Source organism: Ostrinia nubilalis, chromosome 4 (assembly GCF_963855985.1).
Source record: "Ostrinia nubilalis chromosome 4, ilOstNubi1.1, whole genome shotgun sequence".
Taxonomy (NCBI): domain Eukaryota; kingdom Metazoa; phylum Arthropoda; class Insecta; order Lepidoptera; family Crambidae; genus Ostrinia; species Ostrinia nubilalis.
The window spans coordinates 6,334,375-6,356,478 of NC_087091.1; the positions used below are offsets into that span (position 1 = coordinate 6,334,375).

Below are 22,104 nucleotides of genomic sequence, written 5' to 3' on the forward strand. Positions count from 1 at the left end.
CCACTTACAATATTACATCCGAAACAGCTCGCACCTTCCCATAAAACTATGGGAAAAAAGGTTCTATGAATACGTAATTTCTTAATCTGAGGCGTCGAATGTCGATTGCGCAATAACAAGAGGTTGGATGAGCAAAAAGCAGCTGCGTTCCCCACTCGTAACGCTCGTAACTAGAGCCGTTACGCAATTTGGTAACGTCCTAATTGATTCCTCGCCCTTTCGGGCAGACGGGCGTCGCATTATGGAGCACAGGTGCCCCGGCTCTCCAGTAATTTGCTTCCTCGCGACAGAAGCCAACGATATCGGCCCACCTCCGACTCCGCTATTCTCGACGCCCGTTTCACCTTTAATTGTATATCGGAAATTCTTTTCGTGACGTGACTCGATTAGTAATAAAGTTTGAACGCGATGCTCTGTAACGGAAATGGCTTCATTTTCACCAACTTAGAGCGCCGTGGCTCGTTCGCTGCTGCCCCCTTCTGCGCTTAAGGGTGTGTGTAAATCGAACTCGGTAACATGAAATATGGAGAATCTCTGGCCGATTTGTATGCGCGCCGAACACTCTGTAAGTAATTTATCTAAGAGTATTTTTGGCGGTGATGGGATGCGGTGTCTCGCAGACTCCTTTGAATCGGAGACGTGTCTCCACTCTTTCAATTACATTAAAAGCTTAATTAGGAATATTAGCGAAGTATCCTCGTTTACTTCCATGCTCTTTGCTGGTTGGTTTCAGCGAATTTTCTCGAGTTTGTTCGAGGAGTCTTCACCGCCGGCCGAAGTTCTGAGATGCTTAGACGAAATGCGGCTCGCAATTAGAGTAATGGACGTAACCTTCCCGAGCGAAATTAACGCCATTCGTCTATAGCATAAGGGCGCACTCGGTACAATTAAGTTGCGGAGTGGAGAGAAATTGCAACAAGTGCAACGGGCCTCGTCGCGTCCACGCTCCATTTAACCCACTCAGCTGGGAGTGTTCCGAAACCTCGGCCAACTTTTATACTTCCACATAAGCACCTATTGCCGCGGATTGTGCAGTCCATTGCCCTCCTTGAGTACACCGATATCGTGAGCTACCGCATTCCAACCATTTAAATACTCACTCTTATACTATTTTATCGTAAATTTACTTTGCTATCTCTTGAAACAGTTTGTATTGTGAGTTGTAGTTTTTCTTTCTTTTCAATATTTTGTCTTCCTCTGAACAATAGAGCCTTCAGTCCCTATTTTTGTCTAGAAAGGTAGCGTTTGGCAAATTCGTGTAAGTATATAAATACATAATATAAAGAAAGATACATCTCAATACATCAAAACTTCAGAGCCCTATCAATATTCTTAAAGAATTAAAACAATAATCGTAATACCATAAAACTTTTACGAACATGTTTCTACTTAATATAAAATATGGTACAGTATTATGCCTGTTTCCTCAAACAATTTACCTAATGTCTGTAACGCTCCATCACTTTAACTTTCTATCTTCTCTCCGTCTTGCCGTACGTTTAGACACGTATGAATTCTTTTATTTTTTCGCTACACAACTTTTAAAAGTAGCCCCTAATAGTGCGGGTTGAAGGTTGGAATTCGTATGTGGCATTGTGGGACTTGTTGCTGCCCGTTGAACGGCCGAACGCTGGATCAAGCTGTCTACCCGAACTAGCGCTCTTCCTTCCCCATTTTCGGGGAAAACAAGGGAAAAGTGTTTTTGGGACGACAATATCGCTATCTGTTCGCGAGCACATAATTTGTCGTACGAGACTTGATGTGGACACCCTCGATTTGTCCTCTGATACGATACACTCGTTCCAGCTCTAATGTCCGTTTCACTTTTATTATATCTCGCTTGAGTATGTTTTTGTAGGAAACAATATCTTAATCGGTCCTCCTACGTTGACTGCTTTTGTTTTTATTATTTCGTCTTATCTTCCATTCCAGTGAGAGTAATTGTTGAAACCAAAGAAAAATTGAACTAAATTGATAGGAACTGGCTTAAAAGTATACCATTCTTCCTTACCGTGAGATTTATAACCAATTCTTAACAAAATTCCCACTTTCGGTTGCCAAATGTAAACGTAAATCTCTATCCTTATCCTTTTAATCTCTCCAATTGCTTATTTAAAAATGTTTGTACAATAACAGAACGGTAACATTACGAGTGGGGTCGTATATTTCTTACTGGATAAAAAGGATAACATTTTATTTCACTTTCAGAGGTGACGTTATGGCTCGTAAAAACTTTCATTTTCTATTAACTTGCATAAACCTTGCTTTATTTGGTTTTTCTTATCTCCCTAGGTTGCTGAACTCTTTATCCTACCTAAAGATTTGCATTCAATAAGTTTCAAAGTTGTAAAAAAAGTCTTATAGTTAGTTACACCCAAACATTTTAAGATGTTCGCGTTTAAGACCAAATAGGGATTGTGGCTACCTATAAAAATAAAAACTTATATTGTAGGTATTTTTCCAATTAAATTTATTATTTTTACTCATAAATAAAGTTTGAATTGCGTGTTTTCAATTGCACTTTTTAAAATTAATCTAACGATGTTTTTTTTTTAATTAATTGCTACAAGTTTCCAATATGATAGATTAATCTAATATATCATCACTTCTGTTTTAATACCCCAAATATTTTTCCTATTAGCGCGGTATCAACAAGATTAAACTTAATATTAAATCATAACTTTTTTCGATGCATTTTTATAAAACGTTAGCTTTTCACATCAAACAAGCGGTTTCACCGTAACGCAATAAAGCCCCGCTCACACCGCCGAAATTTACCTTATTAATTTCGTTAGCGCGAAATAATCACACTGGCTGCCTCCACTGATCCTTAAAATTATTTACGTGGATACCCTCACATCCCTCACGGTAATATGAAATGTGTTTACGTATAACAAACGTGTATACGTGCTGAGGTTTTGAAGCGATCGACTCGTCTTTGTAGGCTTCTTCCTTTTTATGAAGACTTCAATTTTTACCTGCCTGTAACGTGAGTTGTTATGATTATAAGCAAGTTTTGCTTAATGTTTATTTATACATAGTACTATAGTGTACCAATTTGCAAAGCCTTTAGACTAGTGATCTATTTCCAGTGTATAGTAGTGTCCCATTAACAGGTAATAGTATCCAAAAATTTATAAAAACATTGTCATGCACAGTGCACACTTGGCCTGTAATATTGTCTACTTATGGGTTATAACAAACTTACGTTAGCATTAACGGCCTTATTAATAAAAGTAGCACTCTCGTTGAACTCTGGCTTAAATTGTCATTAAGTATGGAAATGTCATTTTAATCCTGGATTCATCCTAGGTGTAACTTTTTATTAATAAGGGGTAAATGTTTATAAACTATACTTAAAACTGTGACAATCAATCCATCAATGCACAACCTAAACCCTATCATGTTCCCGCCTCGTCAAGTTGTCTTTAAGCCAAATCCACTCAAGCAAGTTGAAACACTAAGCTTAACCCTCGCCAGCGAAGCACGTGCGTCTATCCGTTCAGCCTTCGTGACGCGCCGCCTTTTTGTCCGCGATCTGATCTTGCTGAGTTATGGCTTAAGGAACTTCTTCGCCACACCGCGAGCTGCAGTGATCGCGCGCCGGAACTTCGAATAAACTGCTCGGAGTTTGTTTACACTGATGTTACGTGGGCTTAGTGGGGGCTTAAGATATCAGCGGGCAATTTAGATTGCATTTTGGAAATTGATCGGAGTGTCGAAGCGCTTATTTTATGGTTGTATCCTGTATTTTAGTATGGCTCCTAGACTATGAAGGTTCGTCTTTCTATTTGAGATATATTCGTTTTACAAATCCTAATATTTAAGTTACATTGATTTACATAGTATGAATGTCACAATTCTTTTGGCAAATCGTCATAAAATTCGAAAAGTTTATAACTTCGTCTGCTCGCCGAAAAGGAAGTAGGAAAAGACGCGTTGAGTCAACATTACGAGTTCTCGAGTCACCGCCCACGAGTATTTGCTACTCTTGCAGATCGCGCTCACTTGCCACGAAACTAGAGTTATGACAAAGAAAACACAAAAAACTTTTCCAATTACCTATTCAACGAGTCGGTTCAGAAGAAACCCACCGCTCTTCGAACAAACGCCTCTATGAAAAGAAATCACCGAATAGGTGAGCGCGGGTAAACTCACGAGTAAACATTTGCGTATGTAAACTGGAATTATTCACGAAAAAACTTTTAATGGCGTCCCCGGAGTTCCCGTCAAACATTTATCAACAAAAGAACGAACGTCCCGCAGGCGATGGAACTTGAAATGTATGGAAATTACCCAGTCACAAGCGGGAGAACAATTCACTAACGTCGGCATAGGCAAATGTTTTTGTTGCAGCTTGTTTCGTTGTGTAACTTGTTCGGATTTCAAGTTACGACTGTGTCGAGCATTGTGCGATGAAGCGCTCCACAAGGTTACGGGCATTATTATGGAAATAGAAAAATAAAAGGCTCCGAAGATGGAGCTTAAGCCGGCGAGTGATTCGTCAGATGTTCGCCGTGAAGCGAATATAGCCCCTCGTTGGGCGCCAAATAACTCGGAACGGAATAATGAACCGCCTCAGATTCTTCAGCAAACAATCCCTGTCATTGCGGGACTGCAGAGAAAGATTAAATTTTATAAATTTTTACTACTATTGCTTTGGATATAAAAATATCATTAAATAAAAGTGTATTATATTTGTAAATTCATTAATGTTGCATTATCTATACTTAACTAGTTATTTATAGTCATAAGTATGAAACTCTTCAATCACTGTCAGCATAGGCAACCTACCTACTCATATATTAATCGAAATCATTAAAAATTCATTCCCGATATGATATCAATAAATCGCAGTATGCTATCTGCCTAATTTCAAAGATTAACCGAGAAGTCAGATAGAATAAATACGTTCCGAACGGACACCGTTTCATTTGCATTTCAATCAGAATGATATAGCCGGTGGAAAGGAAAATCCGCTCCGTCGCCTCACTTAAAGCTTTTGAAATATTCCTATAACTTCTGATTCTACGAGAAAAAAAGCCTATTTGAATTGGAAAGATCAAAGCGTAAAAATTTATCGTTACAAAAAACGCGGCATGAACGTCCAAAAAGACGTCAGGCACTTATTATTTTAACAGAGCGAGTGTCTCGTCTCCTCTCTCATTCTATTTGTCTTTTCGATTGTTCCGGTGCATAGACTCCTCCATTACTCGGCACTGAAAGGAAAGTTTTGTATTCAATTTGGTATTATAATTCCCATTTGAAGTCGCCACGCACCATCGCGCCGACATCGGCTATGTAAATGGGCGTTTCCGGGACTTAGTCGCATTTTCGCCAAAAAAAGCGTTGAATAATTTCTCACTGAAAATTTTACCTGGAACTGAGATGTTTCATAAGAGTCCTCTTCTAGGAAGCGTACATAAAAATGTATACTGGTATTGCCAATTTTGATATAGTGTTCACCCCCGTCATCGGTCATATAGACCGACGTCACGCATAAAAGCCATAAGTTGAACATTTATTTATCTAACCACTTGCATCCCAGTAAGCTGTTCGGTTTGTGTAAATATTTCTGTGCGCTTACCTGACGTGAATTTTTATTCAGGCTCGCGCAGCCCCGGCGGGAGACAAGGAAACATTTCAGAGTTTCTCTTCAATTTAAAATGGAAACTTATCCCTCGGCTACCATAAAGTCTGCATTTTCCATAGAAATCCACGTAGCTCGGTGTATTCGATCCTAACCGGTGTCCACACTGAATCCTCCTGGATTTAGTCAGCGCGCATTGGCTGAACGGCGCCTTCGAGAGAGTCTTGCATCTACCAACGTGCGACAGGTTTTATTTTACGAGATGTTTTGCGCGACCGTTTCGCAGATAATAAAATAATAAGAGTTTTACGTCGCCGCGTATTATGTAGCTTTTATGGCCCCCGAGCTTGGCTGGAGCGCTGTTATAGTGGCTTACGAGAGCTCTTGTGACGAAATAATTAACCCAGTGCTCGTATTAGACTCCGCCTTAACCCTACATTGACTACTTTTAACAATTTTATGTTCCCTTAAATTTATGTCACGTAAGAACGTAGGTATTAAACTCAATACAAAGTAATACAATACCCAAAGTACCTTCATATTTAGTTGTTATTTCAAATTCAATTGGCGCTATAACGAGATTTGTTCCTTATATTTGGCAAGGGTCAGCTCAGTTTTAATTAGGGAAAATGAATTCAGATCCCTTTGAGTTTACATTGTTACCCGCTGACTTAACTTCAGATCAAGTTTCAGACCTACCCACAATAAGTTGTTAGTAATCTCCTTCTAGAATTGATCGTATAAATCTTATGTTATTACCAGATATCGAGGATTGTAATAAAGTGGAGTGTTATGACGCCACGTGTTCGGCGGCTCGGAATCACAGACGCGATATAGGAGCGGTCCGAACGTCTATATTCGAGCGAGAGACAAGGGACCGATAACAGATTACCCGCAAACACGTTTTAAATTCATTTCCCGACCCGAGAGCCGATCGCTCCCCGATAAAATGTGGGGAGGGCCGGGTAACGGGGACATATTTACTTTGTCTCCCCGCGTGGCGCGCCCGCGGCCACTTCCCCGGTCAGGTAACGTTGCGAAGTGGCAAAATATTTGTCCTGGCCGTTACCCGTCTGTTCCGATTTAAGAACATTAGCTCCTCGCAAATCCGAGCTCAGTTTTAAGTCCATTGAGTCGTCGTACCAGACTGCAACCGGGATGCAGCGCGCTCTCCAAATAAATGAAAGTGAACTATCAATTTCAGATTTAAACTCCGAAGACATCTAAAGAGGTCATTTGTTCAGTGAACTCGATATTTGTAGCATTGGATTTCATCGGATCCTTGAACTTGAACCCGAATCAATTTTGTTTAAACTTTCGAGTTGAGAAGTCAGATCAGAACATATCCAGCTTATCGTGAGCTATCAGCGTTAAACAAAGCTATTACCGTGCAATATCGCAAAGACTCGTTCCTTTCAGCGTATACTGGCCAAATGTCGTGTTAACCAATTCTGAAACTCGTTAACACAACTGTTGTTGTAACGGTGGGGCCGGCAAGTTGCCACTACGGCTAAACCCATTAGGCCGTCAAGTGCGACGTTTTGACGCCAGTAATTCTGACACAAGGCTTTGGAAGCGGACACTTTCGATGCTTTGTCCCTTCAGGCGGTCAGATGCGAGGCTACATCTTGGATCTACCTAATATTTCACTGCAGCTATACGATAAAGGTAATTTAAATATTTAACGTTTAATTTACGGTTACATTTACATTAAAATTTATGTCGTTATAAATACGTAGGTAGTAATCTATACTTATAATAAATCTGTAGAGAGGTCAATTCTGTACATGAAATATATTTTCAAAATAACTATCAGGGGGTGATTAGTGATCGATACTGATGCCAAAAATGCAATCAGTAAAATTTTTGTCTGTCTGTCTGTCTGTCTGTCTGTCTGTCTGTATGTTCCTTATAGAAACAAAAACTACTCGACGGATTTTAACGAAACTTGGTACAATTATTCTTCATACTCCTGGGCAGGTTATAGGATACTTAGGAATTCCCACGGGAACGGGCATTAGCGGGAAAATCCTTTTGTATGAAAAATCTAAACCGCTTAAGTTAGACGCTTGAAATTTGGCAAGTAGGTACCTTAGTAAACTTAAAGCTTAGTTATAACAGGATATTGCAAAATTCCTACGGGAACGGGAATTAGCGAGAAAAAACATTTGTATGAAAAAATCTAAGCCACGTAAGATAGACGCTTGAAATTTGGCATGCAGGTACTTTAGTAAATTTAAAGCTTAGTTACAACAGGATATTGCAAAATTCTCACGGAAACGGGAGTTAGCGGGAAAAAACATTTGTATGAAAAAATCTAAACCGCGTAAGTTAGACGCTTAAAATTTGGCATGCAGGTACCTTAGTAAACTTAAAGCTTAGTTGCAACAGGATATTGCAAAATTCCCACGGGAACTGGAATTAGCGGGAAATTCCTTTTGTATGACTGACTCACTGACATACCCACGCACAGCCTAAACGGCTAAACGTAGGCACTTGAAATTTATAAGGGACGTAGCTTAGATACCGTAGAGGTGCACTAAGAAAGGAATTCCCGAAATTCTTACAGGAACAGGAATTACCGGGAAAATCCTTTTGTATGAAAAATATAAACCGCTTAAGTTAGACGCTTGAAATTTGGCATGCAGGTCCCTTAGTAAACTTAAAGCTTAGTTACAACAGGATATTGCGAAATTCCAACGGGAACGGGAGTTAGCGGGAAAAAACATTTGTATGAAAAATCTAAACCGCGTAAGATAGATGAAGGGGGTAAAACGAGATCCACGCGTACGAAGTCGCGGGCGGCCGCTAGTCAAAAATAACTTTAATTTGAAATCTTTGAAACGTATGAACTTTAATAAAGTATTGACAGAAAAGTAAAAAGTTTCTTTGCTGAAGTTCATAGATTACTTAGTATCTTCTTGTAATAATGTTTCTGTAATCTAAGGGACAACTCTTCAAAAGGAAAGTGGGAGAATAGGGACCAAAAAGTATTTAAATCTCGGTCGTTTTTATTTATCTTTGCGGAACGCCGTCGGCGGTTAAATATGAGGCAGTGCCCGCGCCCGCCGAGACAAATGTAAACAAGCGCCTTTGAACCACCAACCTCTGGATGTGGCTGCTCCCCAGAAAGTTTTCACGTCCAACTTAGATTGTTTTACGTCTCAGACACATATCCCTCATACTTTCAAATCCTAACTTCCATTCCATCACTTCCATCCAGACATCAATCAATGTACGAGTACCACACATCCACACTGCCCGAATCCCGCGAGTGCGTTCCGATAATACATAAACATTTTCTAAACAAAACCGCGACAGCTGGAATTCCAAATTATCCCTTTCACGAAAATATATTATTTTCCTATTTTCTTATCTTCCTCTGTGAAATTTTAAGCGGCTAAAACGATTTTCCCCGAGTATCGGATTCATTGACGTAAATTGTTACCAAAATTTGTGAAATACGCTCCCTCTACAAAATGTGAAGAATAACAATCTCAAGTGGCATGCTTTAAATTTCGGATTCATGCCTTGACAAAAAATATTTTCTGTGTAGTTTAAAGATGGCATACATAATCTAGTGGCGGATGTGTTTCCTCAAAGACTCCATATCAGCATAAGTCTTTCGACACTCTTTGACTACGTAGCACAACGACTAAAGGAGTGTCACATTTTCTTTGCGATTCCTATGCGACTGGTATCAAAATTTCAAAGCATCCATCGGCTTGTATTTGTTAAAAGCTATTGGGGCATGAATTTCTGATATGGAGCCATCGCAGACACAAACTGTTTTGTTTACTGAGAATATTGTAAGATTTATCAGCCCGTACTGAGATAAAGATAGGTATTATTGATATTATTTATTGGGAAGTTATGTTTAGTAACCGAGTCACCCTGATTTGTAAAATATTAATTTAATTTTTCTTTTGATTTTCCTTGTTGCATCTTTATCTGGTTAGTTATTAATGTCATAAGTATCTGCAGTGATGGTAGCTATAGCATCTATGATTTATGAGTACTTATATTTATTTTCAGATAAATATGAATTTGAGGGGTACCGTCCAATTAGCGGCACAACATCTAAGTGTTATGAGTGTACATAAATCCAAAATGAAATTGCAGAAGAGGTTTACGTACAAGGGGAGTCAAGTGATTCTACATATTTGTTTAACTGATGCTTCACGTGTCGATGTACTAAATCGGAGGCGTGAGAGGGCTCGAAATAACAAACGGAATCGCGGCGTGTATCGGGCTCGGCATAACATTTGGGACCAAAAGGAAAATATGAAAAGGCGGAATATTGCCCGACGAAATTACGATCGCTTTAGATTCCATACGACCCATTGAGGGGTGAATTGTTACCTTCGTACATTGCTATAAAGAATCTATTTGTTTTCCCCGAGTCAAGTGATATTGATTGTGTTTCCTCACAATATGAGGCTATGGTTGGAGGACCAGGCCTTTGTTGACGCTGGTTAATTTATCGCTCGGAAGTAATGTGATTATACGCCGGTATTGATGTTTAATGGCTGATTTGATGTGTGATGGCAAATATGTGATAAATAACTATAAATATCGCAATCTTAATAAGCAATGTTATTTTACATCGTAAATGGATGAACAATAATTAATTAAAAATAGTAAAGGTACTTTCTTTCCCTTAGGAATCGTTAAATGTAGGTATAATAACAAAAACAAGCAAATTGCCAATGAAAACTTTTTGCAAACAACGTCATCAACTAATTAAAAAATAAACCGGCTTAAATCATCGCAAAAGGTACTATAATCTCATCGCAAAATTTCATAACTCGCCTCCAACAAGCCCCGTGAAAGCTCATGAATACAAAGATTCCATGGAGCAAAATTTATAAAGGCGGCAAGTAAGCTCATACATATCAAGCAAATGTACGGAAGCGGCTTAGTGAATTTCGCGACGCCCCTACAAGTCGGCCGGCCTGCTCCTAATGAGAAACTATCAAACTCCGCCGCCACATTTGTCTTGTTAATGCTAATATTCAATTCTCCAGCGACGCTACCAACCGGGCTTTTAGTTCGCCACCGCTTGCAGGCCGAGCGAAATTTAATATCAATTTATTACGTACAAACTTCATAAAAACTATGAAGCCCGGTAATCCGTGTGCATTTAATTTTGCTTAGCTTTACGATCCACATTATTATGCTAACAAAATACGTTTTCAAAACGGTAAAGACTTGTTTAAATGTTTTACACGAATACGTGCTGTTTGGAACACTCCCTCGCGATAAATAGCCACCATCAACATAATTCTCACAGTTACATTAGGCTACGTTCGATCCCGAGTAACAATGAGAAAAGCGGGGGCAAGATTAATTTTTATGAACAAACTTAAGGCAATGGAACTGCGCCAGTGAATGGTGGCCGCCATTTAACACCCGTATGCACTCCTGTTAATCTAGATGTTTGTCAAGCTTCCTCTAGTTCTTTATAAAGTAATGAAGCTAATAAAACAACGCCGATTGCTATAATACACCTATTATTTAAATCGCGCATGCAACTGAGCGTCGCTTTTAAATGTCGCCCTTTGTTTCTCTCAGTTTCCGTTAACTTTTATCGCTCAACTTTTCCCAAGACTAGATTAGTTTTACTCCAACAATATCGTAAATAGAGCTCCTATTGCCTCAACCGAGCGTAATGATACGATCTATCTTACGGCTTATAGTTGTGCCGCTCGCCGATGTTTAATTGAGGCTTAACAAGTGTGTAGTATGATAACAAACCGTAGTTTGCAGTATCGAGCCCGGTGTTAGGTCAACATAGTTCGGTTATCGTGGCCCCAAGTTAAAATGGTATGCAAGCTGCGCTCGACTGGCGGTTACCGCCTGACGTCTCTATTCATTACGGAGCAACCGGCCCTCGCAACTTTGTTCACACAAACTCGCAACTCCTACTTTCCCTATAAAGTAGAGTTGTGACAGCGAGTAATGTCTCCTTATATTGTTCTGGGGCTAAGAGGTTTGCCTCCTAGTTGTGATGAGAATTGTTAACTTTTACACTGTCTAGCGTCTAGTTAATTTATAACAACCGCGCTCTGAATTTTTAACAGTGCATTAGTCTTCGGGCGAATTTGCGTTAACGTTTCGAATCGAAGAAAATAGGTCGTTACAGTTTATTAATGACCATGGAAAGGTCTTAATATCGGAGTTCGGACGAAGAGTTTCGGCGTTAATCGATACTTGCGAATATCGATTATGAAGTTAGTGCGAAAATCATCGGGTGTGGGTGGGCTTGACAAATGTCGGTTATAAGCGCAGAACAAATTGGTGCAATCTATTACAGTGGCGCTGGCAGCGCTCACCCGACAAATATTATCAAGATCGTTAATTTCGACATCTTAGTGCGAGACGCTCCCGTGATTACAAGCGAGCGCATACGGCTATGATACCGCTTAACTACCGCACCGTGCCCCGAGAACTAATACCACTTACTATTTTTGTAAGCTTAATTAAATACTATAGGACATAGTAATTAGTGCTCATATTATGTAGTAACACTGAACTGATTTTAGACGATTTTCTCCGGTTTAGTTTCTTTTTCGAATCTGAAAAACTAACAAAAACTTAAACTTTTTATTTCCTTTTGAAAAAGTTACGGCATTGAGCAAAACCGCTTTATAGTTTTTTAAGATTTTTCACTAGCCGTAACAATTATAAAAATCCGAGCAATTAATCCAATCAATTGAGTTAGCGTTCGATTGAAACATTTTAAGTCACCACTTTGCTCTTAATAACCTCAGACTTAAAAAACAATTTACTCTCTTTGTTAAATGACTCACGAGTTTTTAAAACCAGGCATTTATTGTTGATCCTCAACAAAACGAAACCATAATAATTAAACGGACCCTTGAACATTTTCAACCTTTCATGTAACGCTAAAAGTTATGACCTGGTAATTTTTTATGACCGAAATAGTGAGTGACCCATTTCCCACTCGAACATGAATTGCGCAAATACGCGTACATTTTTGTAACGATTCAATCCCGCCGAGTTACTTGTGCCCATAAAACATGAATATAAAATTGTGAGAGTAACACATGACTCTTAATGAAAAGTATATTATCTCACATAAAAACATTTTACGTTCGTTTTCAACGGCGGTTATTAAATTAAATCATAATTTACACACGCCAAGTTAAATCAGACTGTAAGCTCGTGAAATCGCAATAAAAATTATTAGACTCGTTACAGCTTTTCCTCGCTAGACCCTTTTTATTCTTTTTCATATTAGAGCCGTTCTCAGGAACAATGACGTCATAAATGCCGAAACGATTTTTCATTCCCATCATAAATGTTCACTTTCTCCATTTTATTCGGCCACTGAAACAATGTTCGGTTGACGCGTGAATTTATTAATACTTTTATACGTTCCTCTTTATTACCTGAATTTGTTCCAATACCCACTTCTCTTATTAAACACTTTTTTCAAGCGCTTTACGTCGCAGCGTTTCAAGTTATAGAAATCATAGCGCTTCCGTTTTACTTTCATACTATGCTACCTTCGACAGCCATTATTTTTCAAAGTAGGCTGATGAATACATTAATACCTATACCTACGAACGAACCACGATATTAATTGTAACATTGGTAAAAATGTAATCACTTTTTGATATTTGTATTTGAAGCAGTAAGTGTTATTTCCCAATGTGCTTAGGTATGTTTAAGCGGTCTGATTCTGCAACATTATCATCCATAATATTTTCATTTACACCTAATTATACATTTTCATACTAGCACACACTACAATAATTTGAATAACAATTCAAGCTTAATGAGCTTCATAAAACACTTTCATCGATATTAAATCGATTAATGCCAGTTGAATAGTGTTAGTGAAACATAAACTTTTCATTTGACGTCGATAGTGGGCCACCGATCGTGTTTACAGCCTTCATAAAAATCTCCTCAACTGACTTCAGTAGAACGCTCTGCCTTTTATTGCCACTTCTTGCTGTTATGACAATATTTTGTTATCTGATCTTATACTGTCATTAATACTGTTTGTTTATTTATCTAAATTGATTATTCTATCTATCATCACGGTAATCCAGGCCCAAAGTGTGCTGAGCTTGAGTATTATTATGACTGTAGTCAAGTCAGACGATACATCTGGGTATTCTAAGGCTGGGTTGCATCATCTTTCTTTAACAGTAACAAACGTCAAAAGTCTGTCAAATTCCATATAAAAAACACCGGTTATGGTTGTAGTCACGGTTAAAATAAGGGGATGCAAACTCAGTCTAAGGCTGAGTTGCAACAACTAATTTTGACGGTAACTATGACGGTAACCGGTGTTTTTTGTATGGAATTTGACAGATTTTTGATGTTTGTCAAAGTTAAGTAAGATGGTGCACCCCACCCTAAATGTTTATGCTTGTCATTCTAACTTCTCCCCAAGTGGGATTTGAACCAGTGACCGTATTTAAAGTCGAAGCCGGCAACATAATCATTAAGCTATACCTACATACAGTCGTCAAATGATTGATTATGATTATTGCATAGCAATTTACTTTTAAATAGGAAACTGGGTCATTAAAAAGTCTGATTGTGAGATGTTTTAACAGAATTTAAAAGCAAATCGTGATTTGAAGAAGTCTATTTAAAATTGGGGTTTTACGCCTGTATTTGAATTAAGTTTAGTAACTACATAATAATATTGAAAAGTACTCACTAGAATTACGACGCATCTCCCAGAAATTGTATATTGTAAATGTAGAGTAGGTTTGTATAAGCTAAATTATATTTTCAAACCTAACAGGCAATTCTAGTAAAACATATTTACACGCGTGGATTGATAAATTGTTTGCGTAATACAATGAACATTATTGTGCAAAAAAACAAAATCCTCGCGGCAAAACAACAAACACAATCCATCGGACCCATCCCGAAATTTTTACAGAACATTTTAATATCACTAATAGATTATCCGTATTGATTCGCCACAATAGACCTGATACTCTTTGAAAACGTAAACGTATCATTCTGTCCGTACTATCTGGCAAAAAGGGCCGAGATCGTGTGATCTAAGTAAACCTTTCATGTATATTTTATTCCCGATATTTTGATGGGGCCCTCGTATCACGTTCATTCAAATGACATATTGGAGGAACGTTTGAGCATGTACTGATCGAGAAAAGATCCACAGTTTTCTTTCGAGAGTAAAACCAAATACCATCAAGCGGAGAGCCAATATAAAGAATTGATTTTGCGACGATTCCAACATTTTTGCCAATACATTCGTAAAACCATTTGTTACACTTTGTGGTTTAGGAAGTTTCAATGTCAAAAAGTTTCTCGTTAATTTGCGAATTTAACGTTGTTAACACAACCCATCACAATTAGTGTTATCGCAGATGGGCCCTGTATTGTCACAGTCTTCATTATGAAGGCATCCGACATCATTCTTCATTAACTTGAAAAATTGTTATGGAAACGAAAACTGCCCTCTTTTCCAACACAATCCACCATTCTGCTACGAAATTTCCATCCTCGTTGTTTCTTTGTGGTGAAAAATGTTATTTAATTTCGGGCAATTATTACACGCGCTCTACGGAATTACTCTAAGGAATAGGACCCGCGGATGTTGGTTTTATTTTAGGGGAGCGGTTCCTTTTTCTACAATGAAAGCTTTATGCCGCAAAATGGGATTCCCGCTGTTAGCGTAATCTGTTGCTTATTGTATTATGTAAATTACGAATGTTGTTATAATCGCCGATGCATATTGCATAGCGTTCGCTGGGATAAGCCCGATCGGAAATCGCCTGAATTGTAGCACCGTTCCTATTTAATTCTGCGTGTAGTTTAGTAAAATGTTGATACTTTTTTGTAAGTTGTATAAAACATTGTATTCATATAAGCAAGTGAACGAACTTGCATAATTCAATTTATAAAATTTGTACCCACTAAAAACATTACAAAAATTTACATTATTTAGAAAAAATATAATTTTAATGAAATTCAGGCTATAAAATCTCCCTTGAGTTCAACATGCTAAGTAACTGTAAATAATGTAAAATATTGTTTGCAAACTTCAATTTGGATTCGCGAACGCCGTGAATGTCGATACGCAGATGATCACAGTTCGTGTTTATATTTTGGGGGAGAATGATGTTGGGGCTTTATTAAGTGTCTTACGTGAGTGATATCTGAGGCGTGGCAGGTGCGTCGCGATATTCCTCTGCGCCGTACAGAACCGTCCCGTCATTTGTACATTTGCTTTATTACTCTGGTGATTTATACCTTCGCCCGGTGCGTTTAACTGCTGAGGTCTGTCATTTCGCCGTCTTAAATTGAGATTGATCCTGGGACGTTGACGCCAGCACTGGCTTGACGGAAAATTGTATAAATTTGTTTCATACCGTAATTTGATCTAAGCGCAGAAAAATGCTGACGTGCCCATGACTTGGGCACGTGTAAGATTAACTCGCGGAATTTCGTTTTTCGTTTCCTCTTTGTAAATAGGATTAGGATTTCCACGGATAACGACTTAGATAATGCGACAGATATTTACCCGTCAATCTGATGAGTCCAAATCTTCAATCTTCGCCGACCATTTTGGGGTCTTTAGTTTCGAGAAAGTCACGGTCGCCAAATTTATTTTATATTGGCTCGTTTATTTTAGTGCCTCTTTTATTTGATTGTAAATATTGTTTCTTTTTGTTACAGAGAGGCTCAGACGAGCTTCTTTCGCAGAGTGGCGTCACCGTCATGGCGCCCGCCGCTCCGCACCACGCCGACAATAACAACCAAGACTCCGCCGCGAAAAAGGTAAGAGTTTATGCTAATTATTTATATTAGTATCCTGCTTCTTCTAAATTAGGGCTGGTTGCAACCCCTAATGTCACACCCGTGGCATCTGTTAAATAAGCAAATAGTCAAACTAAAAGATGTGTCACAACCAGTGACCAGTTGAGACTGAACGATTACGTGCTAATGACATTAATATGCCAACACTCAAAACAAAATATTTTTACACTTATTAAAATTGTTTAAGTAAAATCCCTTTTAATAAATAAATGTAGAATTTAGGGAATAACGAATCCCCAAGGGTCGTTTATAATTACTCCGCTGCCTAAATATCAAATTGGATACGTATATAAAACATTTCACCTTTAATTACTTTCAGCGTCAATTAATTAATCGGCGGGGTTTTTAATTTTTCTCGTCTCGAAAACCACTCTTCTTCGGTTGCGTAATTAACCGAATAACGATTAATCGAGATAAAGCGATAAAACGATGGAATCGCGAAACCAAAATGAGTATTAAAATAAAAGGCCCCTCATAAAAAGCCAACGTGCTATAAAGGGGCTTCCCCGAGGACTCGAGGGCCAAATTTTTATTAATGTCTACCCCGACCTGCGATATCGGATGGATTTTTACATAATATATTGAATCAAAATGGAATTGATAATTTTCGGCAAATGAACTCAATAGATTTTTTAGGACAACGCTCGAATTTTTCTTTGGTTATTCCGCAACGGAATTGAATTTGGGAACATGTGTGACACTCGTATGCAAGGTATTTCCCAAGCGGTAGCCCTGCAATGCGGCGTCAATAGGTTACGAATTATTTAAGTTTGCTGCTCAAGAAGAATTAGAAAAAAATAACAATTTATTGTAAAAGGAAATAAAATGTTTGATCTTTGACATAGTATTAAAACAATGTTAAAGTATGTTCCAGAAAGATCTACCAATACATTTTGGGGCAACTATTCGTATGAAATGTCACTGGAAAAAACAGCCCTTGGGCCTGTTATTCGAAGAGTACGTCCACAGTATTCCAACTAGGGCATGCAAACCGGTTAACCGGATAACCGAAAAAACCGGATAACCGACACAATTTGGAACTCGGTTTTTGTCAGTTATAAATCCGGGTTTTTCGGTTTTTTCGGTTTTTCTTCTACGATTTTAGATAATTTAATAACTCATACAAGAACACGCTTCTTTAGTCATATCAATAAAAACAATTATTGTAATGCAATGTGGAAGCGGTACCAAGGCTCCAAAGTGTTCGCAAGAGACAACTCTATTGGGCAAAGCCAGCTGACGAAGCTAACGACGGCGGACGGTAGTGTAACGTCAACAAAAGCCGAGGTTCTGGGTGAGATCGAGAGGTTTTATGGACAGCTATATACCTCGGTCACCAAACCCGTTGATAGCTCAACTTCAGATCCAAGAGCTAAGCTAACTCGACACTATACCGAAGATATCCCGGACATCAGCCTATACGAGATTAGGATGGCTCTCAAACAGCTAAAGAACAACAAGGCACCGGGTGATGACGGAATAACATCGGAGCTTCTGAATGCGGGTGGAACACCGATACTGAAAGTCCTTCAGAGACTCTTTAACTCCGTCTTACTCCAGGGAACTACGCCAGAGGCATGGAACAGAAGCGTGGTGGTGCTCTTCTTCAAGAAAGGTGATAAGACCTTGCTGAAGAATTACAGACCCATCTCGCTTCTGAGTCATGTCTACAAACTGTTTTCGAGAGTCATCACGAACCGTCTCGCGCGTAGGTTCGATGACTTCCAGCCTCCCGAACAAGCCGGATTCCGAAAAGGTTATAGTACCATAGACCACATCCATACGCTGCGGCAGGTTATACAGAAGACTGAGGAGTATAACTTGCAGTGTTACAATCTCTCCAGCGGTGCCGTATTGACTATCGGTATATCGAGGTGCTGAAGTGCTTGTACAAAAACGCCACCATGTCGGTCCGAGTACAGGAGCAGAGCACGGGGGCGATTCCACTGCAGCGAGGCGTTAGGCAGGAAGATGTTATATCTCCGAAACTGTTCACCGCTGCATTGGAAGACGCTTTCAAACTCCTGGAATGGAAAGGATTCGGCATAAACATTAATGGCGAGTACATCACTCACCTTCGGTTTGCCGACGATATTGTAGTCATGGCAGAATCGTTGGAAGATCTTGGCACAATGCTCGAAGACCTTAATCGAGTTTCCCAACAGGTAGGCCTGAGGATGAACATGGACAAAACGAAGCTTATGTCGAATGTCCATGTTACGCCCTACCCAGTTTCAGTTGGGAGCTCAATTCTCGAGATTGTCGACAAGTATGTCTACCTCGGACAAACGATCCAGCTAGGTAGGTCCAATTTCGAGAAGGAGGTCAATCGTCGAATCCAACTCGGCTGGGCAGCGTTCGGGAAACTACGCAACATCTTTTCGTCCAAAATACCTCAATGCCTGAAGACTAGAGTGTATAACCAATGTGTGTTACCAGTGATAACTTATGGCTCGGAAACGTGGCCTCTCACTATAGGCCTTATACAGAAGCTCAAAGTTGCACAGCGTGCTATGGAGAGGGCTATGCTTGGTGTTTCTTTGCGAGATCGAATCAGAAATGAGGAGATCCGTAAACGAACCAAAGTCGCTGACATAGCCCGACGGATTAGCAAGCTGAAGTGGCAATGGGCAGGGCACATAGTACGCAGAACTGACGGCCGATGGGGCAGAAAGGTTCTGGAATGGAGGCCGCGTACCGGAAAACGCAGCGTGGGACGTCCACCTACAAGGTGGACCGACGATATCGTAAAGGTAGCAGGGAAGCGCTGGACGCAGACCGCTGCCAATCGATCAACATGGAAAGCATTGGGGGAGGCCTATGTTCAGCAGTGGACGTCCTATGGCTGAAATGATGATGAATGATGATGAATGCAATGTGAATGAGTAGAGTATAGTCTATGGCTATGGTATTGAACTAAAGTACCATGTATCTTCTAGCTAAAGCTATAAGCGCGCGGGCGCAAAATGGAACGCGCTTTGTATTTGACCATTGCCGCCATTATTTTTGCTTTGCTAGTCTCTGTCAGTGTCAACTTACATATTATTTAAATAAGCATAACTATGACCAAATTTTCTTCTTCTTTTTTGATGATGTTGGCAATACACGTCGAGGTCGACTTGATTTGTGCCATTTTCCAGTATATAAGTGATACGAGTTACAAAATGAGATCAAGTAATGATATAATGAAGGATGATAGATGATACCCTTTCCCACCCTTTGAGTCTCAGTAAAGTTGTGGTGCTTTACTGAGACCTCCTATGGACAACTTGAGAGAACCAGAAGAATCACGATGCACTGTTTTGCTTCACTTGCCCACACCCATGGACGTTCACGAACACTCAATGGTTAATAATCCACCATTATTACACATTAATAGTCGCCCACACACGAATTTGAGGAAATAAAACAAAACCGCTAACATGACGCTTCAGATTCCCGCCAAGAAGTCCTGACCAAAGGTTTTGCTTTGCTAATGAGCGAAGTATCCTATTGTTGATCTCTTTATATTTGATTTTTAATTAAACTATTCAATTGATCTCACAATATTATGTTCAGAACATGTAACTTCATCTTGTCAAACTAGAATATAAAAGAAATAAAATGATTTTTATTATAATTTGCAGCATTTTTATTTACTTACAAACAGTCGACCCGAAAAACCCGAAAAACCCGAAAAAACCGGTTTAGTTCGGTTTTTAAAAATAAAAACCGAAAAAACCGGTTTTTCCAAACCGCTCGGTTTTTGCATGCCCTAATTCCAACCCGCGTTTTTTCTCCGCCAAACTCGAATCAGTGCCGCGAGCATGCACACGTCTATTCTTGTTTTGTACGGCAAAATAGGGTACAATCAACATGGAAGGAGTTGTAAAAAAATAAACAAGGTCGCAGTTTCGGGTGTTTCCCGTTGCACAGTTGTTTCATCGTGTATTTACATAAATACGCTGCGCCGTTTACGTGCACACTTTGTACGGTGCACAAACAGGCTCTTTGTTTGTGGAGCCCTGCTGCCCGTACCGACCGCTAAATGGATTGCATCATCCATTAAAAACTTGAAGTACAATGCAGTGTCATACTTGTGGCAACGGTTTTCACAAGAATACGAGCAAATGAGATGGTTTAATTTTGTATAGTTAACGAAACATTGTAAGTCCGCTTGTGAACGATGAAAGCCGCGTGTGTCAAAGGGATGACTTCAAGTCAGTACTTAAAACTTAGTGAATCAGATCAAGGTTATAAACACAGTATCAACATCTGAAAAACATTAATTTCTTAAATAAAAAACAACTTCATACTTCTCATTTTCATGGTAATTATTATTCATATCCCAATGTTCTAGACGTAAACAATACATTTCCATTTCTTAAGAAATTTTTTGCCAAGTAGTTTAGAGTCCCGACTCCCGACCTCCCAACCCAAGAAGTCATCTCGGGCCCCAACAAAAAGCACGTAAATACTATATTGAATAGGAACCGCGTCCTTGTATATCATTTACGTAAATTAAATAGAAATGAAGCATCCCGTCGAAAAGGAACCATTTTCATATTCTTTCGTGCAGCCAGTTTATTTCCCCGCTGTCACCGGTCATTATGTCACAGCTATTAAGAAAACGAATGAAAAGGACCTTAACAAAAATAAGTATGAAATTGAAATAACTAAGTAAATATTTTCTGGGTCGAACAAATTTCATTACTCGGCCATATTGAGTGTTTGTTGTTATGTACTTACATCTTTTTAGATATTGAACTTACGACCTTAAACATTTGTAATGAAGAAATAATTTTTTCTTTTTATTTTTTTTTATTTTAATTTTTTTTTTATTCGGATAACCAACATACTGAATGTTTAAGACAGAATTTATATTTTCGTGCTAAGGTGAAAAGTTACTGGAAAGTGTTTGCTTGCCGAATACTGTATTCAACCCTCTCATGAGCAAACAAAATTACATTTAATGTTTTATTTGCAAATAATGTCCAAAAGATTGAGCATTTACCTATCTGAAAAAGAGTCCTAAAATGAAAATAATTATACAAAAGCTCACCTTTAAATTTCCTATGCTATAAAACCCATAAAAAAAGTTTGCAGGCTTAACTAAATAAAATAACATAATCTTGTAGCATAAGATGAGACATAATAAATGTAGTTCCCTTACAATGTTCCTCGAACTAAATTGTATGTAAGCAACATACATAATTAATTCCAAAGCGTATTCGACAACAAATGCACAAAAAGCCCGTCCTATTCCAGTAAAACAAGGTAACTGCGTTAGTTTCTGTGTTTTGCCGACCATTTACTCTCACTTGTTAGGGCGGCCAGAAAAAACACCGCAGTAATCTTAATTACATTGTGATCTCGTTACAGCCTGGCCTTAATTCATAATTAAATAGGGACGTGTCCCTGCGACGCTTATTTATTTGCTATTTTATGGTTTTGCGATTGCGGCCTTTTTTCCACTGCGAAAATTTAGGCTCTGCCTTTTTTGCGACACCCCTTTCTTCTTTGTCGCTCTGAATATTCATTTGGAACCCATCGGCGGAATGGCGACTCGTTTTTAAAAGTATTTTTTTATGTCCTCTCTTTGTGTTGTAGCGAACACCTCGTGCTGGGAAAATATTGAAGGAAAACACTGAGCAACTGCTTTTTACAAAATGTTTTATGGGAGGAACTTATCTCGC

The 22,104-nt window shown here is 38.9% G+C and overlaps 1 protein-coding gene across 6 annotated transcripts in view; it reads left to right on the plus strand.

Moving 5' to 3' along the window:
* Positions 1-22,104, plus strand: part of LOC135088582 (polypyrimidine tract-binding protein 1) — a 561,827-nt gene that overhangs the window by 485,259 nt on the left and 54,464 nt on the right. For all 6 annotated transcript variants that reach the window (XM_063983454.1, XM_063983457.1, XM_063983456.1 and 3 more), the window contains one exon: positions 16,289-16,390. In XM_063983454.1, the coding sequence (XP_063839524.1) occupies positions 16,289-16,390 (102 nt within the window). Of the gene's footprint in view, positions 1-16,288; positions 16,391-22,104 lie in introns of those variants that run through there.